Below are 13,055 nucleotides of genomic sequence, written 5' to 3'. Positions count from 1 at the left end.
GTGCATAGCATTTGAATCTGCAAAAGAAATCAGCCCTATGACTGTATGATTCAAAGAGTAGCGCCTGCCTTCACGAGGGTGTTAGAGCTGACAAAGCTAATTGGCAAGATGGCACCAGGATTCAATTCATGAACAACCAGCACCTACCCCTTCACCCTACCCGCCGGGCACTAGGGATGACCTGAGGGGCTCTGCTCTCAAAGACCCCAAGTCTAGTGGGGAAGAGAAACAGGCAAATGAATCTGTTATCTGATGTGTTCCGTGTAATAATGGACAATGGACAAGGTCATGGGCACTGCCAGGGCCAAGTGAGGACACCACCTCAGCAGGTGAGGTCTAGGGTACAGGAAGAGAAGCTGAGGTGCCCAGCAGGATTCTGTTGTTAACCTTGAATGCCAGGCTAAGGACCTGGCCTCTGTTCGAGGGGCAAAGGGGCCTCATTAGAGGACTTGGACCAGAACCTTGACCCATCACCTGCCGTAAACGAGTGTGGCATGAAAGAAGGACCCTGCCTGGGGTGTCTGTGCAGGACCTCTGCACTCCTGTCGTGGTTCTGGACACATTGCTGTGTGCCCCTGAGCAGTCATTTCACCTCTCTGAGCTTCAGTCCCACCACATGCCAATCAGGAGGGATTCAGGTCCCAGGGTCTCCATAATGTGTGATTATGTGCAAGAAACCATTCATCCCCGAGAAACCAAATGCGATGGCTACTAAGCGGTCTCTGTAATCATCCAGATTACAAAGTATACATGTACTGATTTCTTAGGATTGCTTTATTCTCTTGTAAGTTGCAGTCCTGTAACTGCAGTCTAATTAAGATAAGGCTATAAACTAGCATCTTCCCTGAGGAAGCAACTTAACAATATGTTCCAGTAGTACCAGGTATGCAGCAGGTGTTCAGTAAATGCTTGGTAGATGAATGAATGAATGAACGAATGAATGCTCCTTGAGTTGCTTCTGTGCTTTCTTCTGGCATTTGCACGTCTAAGATTCTCTCCTGCTCAAATGGTGTTGGGTACAGGAAAACCGACCGGAAACGGGGCTTGTCACTGTGATGTTTACAAAAGCACGCCCACGGCTCGTGCGCCAGCCCAAAAGAGGCAGGTGGGCTGCGGGATGAGCGCGTCCCCCGCTGGCCCCTTACCCAGCTCCATGTGTGGCAGCTCCGGGACGTCCCTCATGATGAGCAGGAAGTAGGCGCGGAGTCCCCGGTAGGCGTGTAGCAGCAGGAAGCAGAGCTCCCGGTGACACTTGTAAGCATGCTGCATGCAGTGCTCTGAGGGCGCGTAGAAACTCCCCTGCTGGGGACAGAAAGGAAAAGCTGAGGGCGTCACACGTGGGTCCTGAGGAAGAGCAGAAAGTGGCTCGTGATTCCAGGGAGAGAGAGCGTGAGGCTCTTCCCTGGCCCTCTGCGCCAAAAAACACTGAAATCCGCCAAGCCTTTGCTTATCGTGTGCAAATTAAAATAATAGTAGCACTAACAATAAGAGCAATAATAACAAGAGTCATCACAGACAATAGTTTAGTGGTTGCCATAGGGTAAGGGGGGTGGGGGATGGGGGGTGGGAGATGAGGGTAAGGGGGATCGAATATATGGTGATGGAAGGAGAACTGACTCTGGGTGATGAACACACAATGGGATTTATAGATGATGTAATACAGAATTGTACACCTGAAATCTGTAATTTTACTAACAATTGTCACCCCAATAAATTTAATAAAATAAAATTTAAAAAAAAAAAAAGTCATGATAGTAATAGGTGATGACGAAATCACTGGCATTAATGTCCTATGGGAGCAGACTGCCTCAGAAGTGCCTCAGAAGTGTCACATGACCCAGGGTGCTCAGTACCAAGGGGCAAACAAGGAGGGTCAGTCAGTGTCGGGTAGCGGGTCAGAACAGACCACTGGATTTCAAGTACTATTTTGGAAAGTCATGGGAGTGTCAGCAGCAAGAGAGGTTTCCACTCCTCAGAGATTTTCTGCTCATAGCAGTTTTGTACGATAGGTTCTGCATAGGAAATTAAAAAAAAAAAAAAATTATTGGTTGAAAAAATAAAATTTGAAAACCACTGGACTGAACCAATGCGCCTTGAGTGTTCAATAATCGTGGTCCAGAAGACAGGCACACATTGTGTGGGTGAAAACCAGACCCCAACAATCCTGGGGTGTGTTTTCATTCCTGAGTCCTAAATATTCACTCCTGATTCCTAAATACTATCTTGTTTCCTCCCTGTTAATAAGCCTGTTTTAACAGCAATTTTTAAAAGATGCGTTTTTGATTCAGCTTGCTCCAGAATCACTGCACGGTAAATTTTATGCAGTTCCATTCTGTGGGGCAGAACAACAGAATGCCCTGAAAATCCAGTGGACTTGCAATTATAAGAATAGCATGGGGTCAAGTCCAGCCTTTGCTTCTCACCATATCCAGCACCTTGGACAGAGACTGACTTGCCCTCATGGGGCCACAGTGAGGATAACACTTTCCAGAATGCCCAACACACACAACTCATTAGGCTTAGAATTACTATCAGTAGGAATCCACGTAACTCCTTCCACTGATGTGCTTAAATGACGGCGTTTTCTTTAGTCCACTGGTCGATGCCTCCATCACCAAGAGATTCTGACCTACTTAAAACTTTTCAAAAGTAATAACTCATTAGTAATTAGATAAGTGGATACATTAACTCTGAATAATTCACAATCTTCCTCTAAGTTACCTAATGCCTATAATGAATGCATTTTGGGTAAATACATATATTGTTGCTACTGATCTAGGTGACTTGACAGACCTGTATTTTCATTTTAGAAGTATTATGATCGGGAGTCCTGTTGGATTTCTTTCTATTCTCCAGCAAGTCATAGGGTCAGTCTAATCCCGTGTATCACCATGATTCTAATTGCTCTATATTTGTCACTTCCTGTGTGCTAAACACTTGAGCTCTGGAGATTAACATACTCTGCCCTCCTCTCCCCGCCCCCACAGAGGAAAATATTCTTTACTTGGAGGAACGACGGACACAAACCCATCATTGCAGGAAAATGTGGTGTCATGTTAGAAGAAACCTTAGGGTGCTATGGATGGGTGATGGGGTGTGGGGAGAGAAGGCTTCCTGGAAGCGGTGATGGGGCACTTGAAGGGTCAGGTAGGTACAGAAGGGATGAAGGGAGGGCATGCCGAGCACAGAAACCATCGTAAACAAGACACATTGTAAAAAGTGAATAAAGTGCAGGGAAGTATAATCAGTGGGGTGCAGCTAAGGTGAATGAGTCCAGGGGACAAAGGCAGGCGATGATACTAGACAGACAGACCCACGTCCATCATGGATGGTCTGACATATCATACTCATCATGAATCAATTCCCGGGCACCCAGATATACACAGGACATGTACAAAGCATGTGCCAGTGAGCCTGTCACAGACGGGTGGGAAGGCACACATTGAGCTCTCCTCTGACATCTGGTCCTCCAAAACTTCAGGGAACTTGAACTCTGTGAGGGAAACTTACAAAGAGGACCAAGCCCTGAGAGGTTAAGTAAATCGTTCTTGGTCCCATAATTACTCAGAGACAAGTCCAGAATTCCAGAACAGCAGTCTTGCTCTCTTGCCCAACAAGATACGGTTCTGAATTCACCAGCATCAAAGTTCCCTCAACTGAGGGCAGGGCAGTGACCATAGGGATAGTGAAAACAGCGGGAGTACGGTGGAATGGCCATCAGGTAAAACAGATTAATTATGCAGTTGTGTGAAGGGTCACGCATTTATCACTCTTATCCCAAGAGGCCAGCTCCAAGGTCACAAACGCAGACGTAGAAGTGAGCTGTCAGTCTCAGTGCCATGGGACGCCATAACTGTTGTCACTGGCCTTACTTTGGAAACTGGAGAGGTTCGCTATGGTATCTGCAAGGTGTAAAATGCTATGCTTTCGTGATTTTAATTATGAAAGGTATTGAATCCTTTCAGCTGACACTGGGGCAGGCATAGAGTTGGCGTCCATAATTACTCGCCTAGAGTGTGCGTTCTGAAGTCTCTTGTGAATTTGCTCCTTGTCTCTCCCCTAGAATGGCTGGTGGACTTTCAATACACAGCCCATTCTGCAAGGCACCTGAAAAGGAGACCAGTGCAGACCAGCATTGAAAACAGAGTCTGTGTTCTCCTAACATACTAAGAGCCGTGTGACTCATTGCGAATCTCTTTACCTGGGATTCACAGGGCACCCCAAATCATGTCCAGGTGTGAGGCAGGGGAGAAAGTGCTTTACTTGTCCGAGCCCAGAGGGTCAGTACAGGGCACAGTTGGGACTTGAGTGAGCTGTCCCTGATCTCAGCGCCCACATTCCTAGTCACGGCCAATTCTGCCCCTGACAGAGGATGCTCAGGGCTCTCTCTTGGCCCCACAAAAAACAGAGTAGACTATTCTAAGAGATAATTAAGGCAAGTGGGAGGCCACTGCATTCAAACTGTCATATTACAATGTTTAGTTCTACATGAAACCAGCTCAGAGTCTGCCTGGTTTTTATTGGCCTCATAGCAATGGCAGAACCAAAGTAAGAGTATTCACATACGAAATCCTCATTCACCAGAGCTCTTAATTCCACTCTCTGAGGTATATGTCATTCTTAACCTCATTTTTTTTTTTACGGGCAAAGAGAGAAAAAGAGTGGTGACTCTCTTAGACTGAGTATCAGGAAGGGAGACTTTCCTACAAATAATACTTTTCAAAATTAATAGACCAAAAATCATGTGAACACATTTTAAGTCAAACTGGGATTATGTTGATGACCGTGCTGCAATCAAATACCGCTGTGCAGGTTTAGTTGCTGCATTTGCCTTAGGGTTCAAGACGAACATGGTGACCGTATGACCAGCAAAGTGCTAGTACTTATATTTGTAACTGAGGCCGGGCCATCAGTCTTGTTCTGAATGCTGGCCTGCATTCCCTGGCGGCCATGTCTCTGTAGTTTTCCAAGCGCAGGTGTCCCCCTGGCCTTGTGCTTGCCAGTCTTATAGAAGAGCCTTCAAATGACACAAACAGGCCATTTCACAGCTGTGTCTGGTAACAAGAACTCTGCAGACGGTGGATTCTTTAACTCCGGTGACGGGATGCAATACCTCCGCCCAGTGTAGAAAAAATTTGACACTCCATGTTTGAAAATGCTGAATCTATCTATTCAAACATTTAGCGCGTTGGCACTTTCATTTTCTAGTAGTTTTACTTCCATTTGTTCTCCATTAAAAGGCAGTCCCCAAACTGTATGCACCGTGCAGCAATTCTGGGAGCAGTTGGCAAATTGGATTCTTAATACTTAATTTAATTGAGAACATTACACAACTCAAACCGAACAAGCAATTTAGTTGTCAGATCATCATAAAACCCTAAACACTTTGTTGGTGAATGTCTTTATTTTCCCAGCGTAATGTGAAGGAAAGCTCTAGTTTAAAGAAAAACATTACTACACTCCAATCAGATGTACATATGCTTCTTAAAATTTACCAGGGAGCTGCTACATCAGATATTTTAAAAACATGAGAAATTGTGTATTGTGTGAAATGGGCATTCACTCCACTGTCAGCGTATTCTTAGATTAAAACACTGCTTTGCAAATCACAAACTCTGATATGATAGTCAGGAAACGTGTCCACACGGGAAAACACTGAGTCCATTTATTAAAAATAATTTTGAAATAAGATACCACCTACCCTGTAAGGTTAGTGACAGGAGTAAATGACATAATAAATCCTGTAAGAATCAAGTGAGTCATATGGTCACTCCATAAATAGTGGCCACTCTGAATAAAGTGATAATAATTATTATACTCATTATTAGAGTTCATCTTGTAATTTTTATCAATAGCAGTACAGTGTTCATAGAATACCGCCTTCTTTTTCCTCACCATTAGATCATACTTGCTGAGTTATAGGAGGTAGGTAGATGGAGGAACAGGAGGGGACGGTTAGATTCTGTGCGTCATTTTCAATCGGACGGAATTCCTTTTTGCTTTACTTGATGTCTTTAATTCTTTACGAGTCGGTTCTCTAATCCGACAGAAACATCCTTGGGGGGTAGGAGTTTAGCTTGTTGAGATTCAAATATTGAGGACGTTTCATCTCCCTGGCAAAATGCTGTTTGTAGGTTTAAGCAAGAGAAGGGTGAATGCAAGAGGTGGAGAGCAATGGAGGGGACCGGGAGGCCGTGGAAAGGGGAGAAGATCCGATGAAGTGACTTAGAGAGAAGCAATATGATCCCCTGGGTTGGAAGCCTCTTAGAAGTCAGCCCTGAGCAGGTACCACAAAGAACAGGGGGTGATGGGTGTGAGCACACCAGGAGCCCCGCACGTCACGGCTGGAAGTCTGCTCTCAACCCGCACGTCACAGCAGCTTCCCTCGTGCACCCACGGCTTCCTCACGGAAGCCTCTCTGCTCCAGAGAACGAAGCCTGGCCACCCTCCCCGTGCTTTCTCCTCGCCCTGGCTCATCTCCCCAATACCAGCCTTCTCTGTCCCTGAAATCAGCCTCACATCCTCACCTGTTTGCACCTGTACTCTGTTGTCACCTCACTACATCCTGTCACAGGAGGCCAGGACATAGCCCCAGGCTGTTCCTCAGCAGAGACCCTCGTACATGAGTTTTTCTTCCCTTGGGAACTGCTCTAGCATCCCCTCTACTCAAATGTCCCTTTTAGTAAGACGTCTCCACTGAGGCAAGAGGAACTTCCTTCAAGAGGAGTTTTGGATATTTTTAACCGTAATTACAATTAGTGTTATAACAAAGAGCCATGTTTTAGGATCAAGGAGAATACACTTACATAAAATGCTTAGCATGGCGTCTAAGTCACTAAGGCATACATTTATTCAAGGATCATTTACTGGGCTTTGTTTCTGGGCTGGGCGCTAAGCAGAGTGCTGTTAGTTAATACAAAAGGCTTATTGGTACATGATTCCGGGATTCAGCGCCTTGGTGGTCTAGCGTGTGAAGCAGCACACAGACGAACGGCTTTGGTGCAGGGAAGAGCTGTGATCAGCTTACACACAAATGCTGCTGCAGCACGAAGAAAAGCATCTGTATCGTTCCTGGGCCAGTCAAGAAACACACCTGGTGAAAAATGGCCCTGTTATTTAAAAGAAGTCGCCCGATGGAAACAGGAGGAAGAAAATTCCAGGCCCATATGAGAAGGCACAAGGAAAGGAACACCTTTTGCAGAAGTCAAAAATAAAATAGGTGTGATTTTGGCCTAGCGTCCATGAGGGACTAGGTTGAGGGCGACTTTAGATTTAGAGGCAGGAGGCAGGAGGAAGACCTCCCGTGACTGTCATGACAATGAATTTAAGTTCATCATCTGGAACTAGCCTAGGTGACACGGATGGGAGGACAGAGGATCAGAAGACAAGAGGTAAGCTTGGAAGCTGTGCACTGTCCAGGGAAGACGGACGGAGAACCGACTCTGGGTGGTGAGCACACAATGCAATATACAGATGACGTATTACAGAATTGTACACTTAAAACCTATATAATTTTATCAACCAATGCCAGCCCAACAAGTGCAATTTAAAAAAGAGAAGCAATTAAGCAGCAGAAGAGGGAGGAGAAGCACAAAAACAAAGATATTTAAATAGAGTTTGAAGGAATCAGTCATGGATACAGAGGGAAGCGAAGAGGGAGGTCACGTGATGCCGAGGTGTCTACTGACTCACTCAAATAAGCAACGCAGAAAAAAGGTTTGGGGCCCAGGAAGGGGGCCCCAGCTGATTAGATGTGATGGAGCCCAATAGCTTGGATTAAAATCCCAGCACCATTATTCACAACCTACCAGATTATGGACCAGTACTTCTCTCTCTATGCCTCCATTTTCTTATCCATAAAATGAGGGAAATACTCATAGCTTCTTCACAGGATGCCAGTGAAAAGTAAACCAGGTAATGTGTGCAAAGACTGAAGACAGGGGCTGGAAAAGAGTAAAGGCTCAGTATGTTTCAGCTAATGTTTTTATGTGAATAAATTGAAAGTATGGCGTCTGACCTGAAATTTCGCCACAGGACCACACCCCTGTACATCTCTGTGAATCCACAGCCATGATCAGTGGACACAACTGCTATGTAGCCAACTGAACTCTAAACTTGGAGTCTTAAATCCAGCATCCGACATTTACCAGGTGGACAAGCCTAGGCAAGTCACTTCCGCTCTCTGGGCCTCGGGCTCCCCATCTATGTCTGACAGGGGAGTTACAAATATTAAATGATAGAACTGGGCGAAGGGGCTTTGATACTGAGAGAGCATGATGGAACTCAAGGGTCAGGTCGCCATTATTCAAACACCAGTGCTGAGTCTCCAAAAGGGCAACTAAGGCACCTTAGGCTCTCCGCTCCCCTCGCCCTGCCCCTCACCCACGAAAGGCTCAGATCCGAGGTTAGCCTGTTCCCCGAAGCCTCCAGCAGACATTCTGGCAGCCACGGGAAAGCATCAGTTCCGCTGAGAATTCCCTTGGCAAAGAGAATGAGATCAATATGGAACAGGATTCTCTGTGCTACCCAGAGAAGATGGTGAAGGTCAGTGAGGAATGAGGTTCATTTCCAATTATAAATACTGGAGCAGTTAACGTGAAAGATTCTGCAGATGAGAAGCCTGTCGGTACCTGGAACAGTCTGAAGACGAGATGCCAAGACAGTTTCTTTGGCCTACTTCAGGGATAGGCAGTCCAGGGGAGTGGGGACAGAGCGTTGCTTTTTCCAATAAAAATATAAATGACCACAACAAAACCTTCTATACAATTATTCCCAATGTGGTAACTGGGAGGGTGAAAGAACCGAGGACGTATCTAATCAATTCAGGGACAGGATCTTCCAGAATCCCTTTGAGTAACATGTGTACATATGGGACATATTGAGTGCCAACTGCATACACACACACAAGGATCTCAGCACGAAGGAAGACATGGTCTGCTTCCAAGGTCCTGTCATTCTAGGAGGGAAGATGGACATTTCCCTAGCAGAATGGACAACCATTTCCAGTGAGATGGGAATTTCACAAAGTGGGAAAGTGAGAACAGTGAGGGTTCATAACCAGTCTGGGTTGTCAGATAAAGCCTCCTTGGGTAAGTGATATGTATTCTGGACCCTGAGAGATGGGCCAGGAGAAGACTGAAAAAACAAAAAATGTATCTCTGATGTGCTGTTTTTCTCACTCAGTTGACACATAAACACTCAGTTGCCTGGTATATGTGTGAACAAGACAGCACCGGAAAAACACAGCTGTTTCTATGCTGAGCTAAACAGCCAGTGATGGTGCAGATGCTGGAAACTGAGGACCAGCTCCTTAAATTCTGATTCACTCATGGGAACTTTTGACCTGGCGGATGCTACAATAAGCACTTTCCCACAACAGAAGCCATATCTTTGGAAGAGAGCAGCAGTGCTGAACATTTTATAATTGGGGGAAACGGAGGCCTGAGACCACATAACTTACAGGCTACAGAACTTACTTAGGCCCTTGGGCTTTGGCGTTTACCAGCCTCTTCTGTCCAAGCTGTGCAAACTTCGGCAGAGAACACAACCTCTCTGAGCCTCAGTTTCCTGATGCTACCGAGATTACAATAAGGGTGGCCTCACAGTCATTGTGATGAGATGGCCTGTGAGCTTTGGTCGTTACCAACATCGTCATCAACACCATCCCCATCTCGCAGCCCCTGACAAACACACCCATTGAGGCCAAGAATCTGGAGTATGTATCCTCAGTCTACATTTATAGAAATGGGAACTAAATGGGAAAACGTGCTTTATGGCTAGAATTAGCTGTCTTACACTCTCATCTTACAACAAAATGGTAAAATTGAAAGAGCTCGTAGCTTAAGAGTTGGAAGCATGGGTTTTAGAATTCCAGCATTCTCCTCCGTAAAATGGGAGACGCACGCCTCGCCTCTGGCCTTCCCCACGAGGTTCCCCATTTGTCCCCTCATCATACCTTTACACGGTTGTGGGCAGGTCCACCCACGTCCAAGAGACTGGGTCCAGCAGTGTCCAGGAAAGACACAGCCTTGTGCAGGGTGTGTGTAGTGACGGGGATAAAACAGAGAAAAGCTAAGAGGTAGAACGTCGCTATGCCAGGGGGCAAAGACAAGAAAATCACGGGGCTCTGCTACACAGGCTTTTAAGTTCCGGGGATTCTCGTTTCCAGAAGAAAAATGGTCTCTCTCTTCCAAACAACAGCAAGGCTATCCTTGGAGACATACGTAGCCTGCATCCCTTCCCACTAAGTACAGTTCACAGACCCCAACGGGTGCACATGGAGTGTTTGCAGGAACATGGTAACTCAGATTACTTCCAAGTAGGTGAGCAATGAGTTTCTGGAGGAAAACAAAACAGGATCCGGGCGAATGCAGTTCTTGAGTCAACCAAACTTTTTTCTTGGTGCACATGAGCAAAACTAATAATGATTCTACTTCTCTTACTTCTAATTGTAACTGTACAAAAAAGCAACGAGACAAACAAGCACGGCAGAAGGAAAAGAGAAGAGAGCTACCATTAATTCAGTGCTGACCGTGGGCCCGTCCCACTAACTACATCGACCATGAGAACAACCCATGGGGCTGTCCTTATGTTCTTCTCAGAGCCTTAGTTTCCTCATCTGTGGAATGGGCCTCAGACTTAGAAAGGCTCACAGACGTTAGCAGACTCAGAAGAGACCATGTTAGTAAAAACCTGAACTCTGTGTACAACGCAGAGTAGTTGTTCAGTAGATACCTGCCTCCTTTCTTTTTTCTGGGCACTGGGTTTCTAGCCTGCTAAGATCCCGTTCACTGACCTGCATCCCTCGTGTGTGTGCAAACACACACACACAATGCCCGTTCAGACAGCAACACAGCCAAGACACGCATTACCAGGCACTGGCAATATGCCCTTCGAAAAATTAAGTTGAACCAAAGCAGAACATGAAACCATTTCTAAACCCCCAATAATAAACATAAGTTGCAATGTGCTGAACACATTGCGGGTGGTGATAAATACCACGTACCGAGCGACCCCGACGTGCGTTCCACGGGGCAACGCCATTAATAATCACCCAGCTGAACAGGAGGTATTTGGTCTCCATGGAAACAGAAGGCGATATTACACCACTGTTCTTTGATGGATCTTTCATTATTTCAATATTTGTACAGTGGTTTTTCAAGACGATAGAAACTATCAAATATATCCAATTACGCATAACATTGGAGGCAGAAAGTATGGGGCTTGGAAGATTCCTTTGGTCCTGCTCATTATTTAGGGAGAAAAGAAGGGGACATCGATCAAGAGAATGGCTTATATTTAGGGGGAAGAATCACCATATCAGCTCTCCTGCAATTTCTAGAACCGCTAACCTGCCCCTGGCGGCTTCATCACAAAGGTGACAGTGTCCTGCTTGCACGATGGCGAGTATCGCTGTGACTTTACTGACCAGGGGAAGGAAACTGAGTCTCACACATTCACTGACCTATACTCAAGGGCGAAAGCTAGTAAATGGCAGAGTCCAACTTAAATATGGGTTTCTTGACTCCGAGCCCAGGGAGATGCTAAGAGCCAGGAAATAAACGTGTTCTCTTCAGTGACTCACACAAACTCTTTAACGACTCCGTGAATAGTTCCACTCAAATTACGGTTTGCATTTTCTCAGTTGGGGCAATTATGAGGACAGACAAGCTCAGGGAGCATTTCTGCCATATTTAGGAGAAAGGGACATTCTGTACAAGGCACAGGCGACGGGGAGGCAGTGGGATGGACAGGGCCTGGCAGTGTGGGGGACCGCTGTTGGGAACCAAGGGGAGGCACCCAGCGGGCAGAGTCCAACGACGCTCGACCCACGAGGTCCTCTGCAGCTTACCACTGGTGTGACTGGGGGCAAGTCAGTTCATCTGCCCGAGACTCAGTTTCCTTGTGTCCAAAATGCAGGTGGTGATGGTAAGCTCAGAAGGTTACCGTGGCCACTAAACACGATAAAGCAGAGAGAGCATCAGGGGCCACATGGTGACAGCTGTTTACCTGGGGCCCACCCATGGGCACCTGTTGGTCTGGAGCTGCACAGCAGGGAATAGTTCCTGCCCCCCAACACTTGCAGTCTAGGACCCCCACGTCTAGTAAGAGACTAGCTAGCAAACAAGCAAGGATGAGGAAATGCAAAGGTTCAATGATTGGAGTGAATGAGAAGCTATTTGGGGCCCGAGAAGGGACCCGTCACCCAGCCTGGGGTCAGAGGAGAGGGTGGGGGCTGGAAGGCGTTGGGAGGAAAGAATGCCGAAGGGACGAAACCTAGTAGGCAATGCACAAGCACACGTGCCGGAGCTTCTGCTGTCTTCCCATAGCCAGGATGCTGCTGAGCTGGGACTCGATGTCACGCACTTTATGCACGTGTCATCTCCAGCTCAGAGAGGTGACGAGCACAGGGACTCAGGGGACAGATCCTGGCTTTGAACCCACGTGTGCCTAACTCCAAAGTCTGCACCTTTGGCTCCCTTCCAGGAGACGTCAACCGGAGGATACATCAGAATCCCCTGGGGAAGATTTCTAGAATAATGTTGTCTAAACCTCATTCTGGCTCGGCAGAATCAGAATGTCCAGGAGCAGGGCTCAGATATGCATGATATTAAAAAAAAAAAAAAAAAAAAAAAAAACCTCCCCAGGAGATTCTGATGTCCACTCCTGGCTAATGGCGATTGCACTGTCCCCAACTGCAGGGGCAGCCCGGGAAAGGCTCTCTCTGCCCGTGGCCTACCTAATGTACAAAAGTAGAGATGGGAGAGGGCACCTGACATAGCTCCATTGGGAATGGAAAACCCTGGGAGACGCAGAGCAGACCCAGGTCTACAGCAACCCAGAAGTTCCGCTGGGCAGACAGAGTGAAGGCCCTCTAGCTGGGAGTGGGCAAAGCTTCGTGACTGGGCTCCAAGTCTGCTACTCGTCAGAACTCCTCGGGCCACCTACTTGGGTCCTTGCATCCCATAGCCTCTGGGTCTGTCTTCTGGGAGGCTGAGGTGGGCAGCGCGGAGCAGGGTTGTTGGGGACCCACAGCAGCCAAAGCCTGTTTCTTG

The 13,055-nt window shown here is 46.8% G+C and overlaps 1 protein-coding gene across 6 annotated transcripts in view; it reads right to left on the bottom strand.

Moving 5' to 3' along the window:
* FAM135B (family with sequence similarity 135 member B) overlaps nt 1-13,055 on the bottom strand; it is a 174,612-nt gene that overhangs the window by 22,434 nt on the left and 139,123 nt on the right. For 5 of the 6 annotated variants that reach the window (XR_016021469.1, XM_019724323.3, XM_074316296.2 and 2 more), the window contains one exon: nt 1,146-1,302. Coding sequence is in view for 5 of the 6 variants with exons in the window: in XM_019724323.3 (XP_019579882.3) it covers nt 1,146-1,302 (157 nt within the window). In the remaining variant the exon portion in view is untranslated. The remainder of the gene's footprint in view (nt 1-1,145; nt 1,303-13,055) is intronic. The other variant, XM_019724341.3, reaches the window with a different exon arrangement.

This window comes from Rhinolophus sinicus, chromosome 6, assembly GCF_057876585.1.
Source record: "Rhinolophus sinicus isolate RSI-liver-muscle chromosome 6, RSI-T2T, whole genome shotgun sequence".
NCBI classification, from domain to species: Eukaryota; Metazoa; Chordata; class Mammalia; order Chiroptera; family Rhinolophidae; genus Rhinolophus; species Rhinolophus sinicus.
Note: the sequence above shows the minus strand (reverse complement) of the source record. Positions and strands in the feature narration are given on the sequence as shown.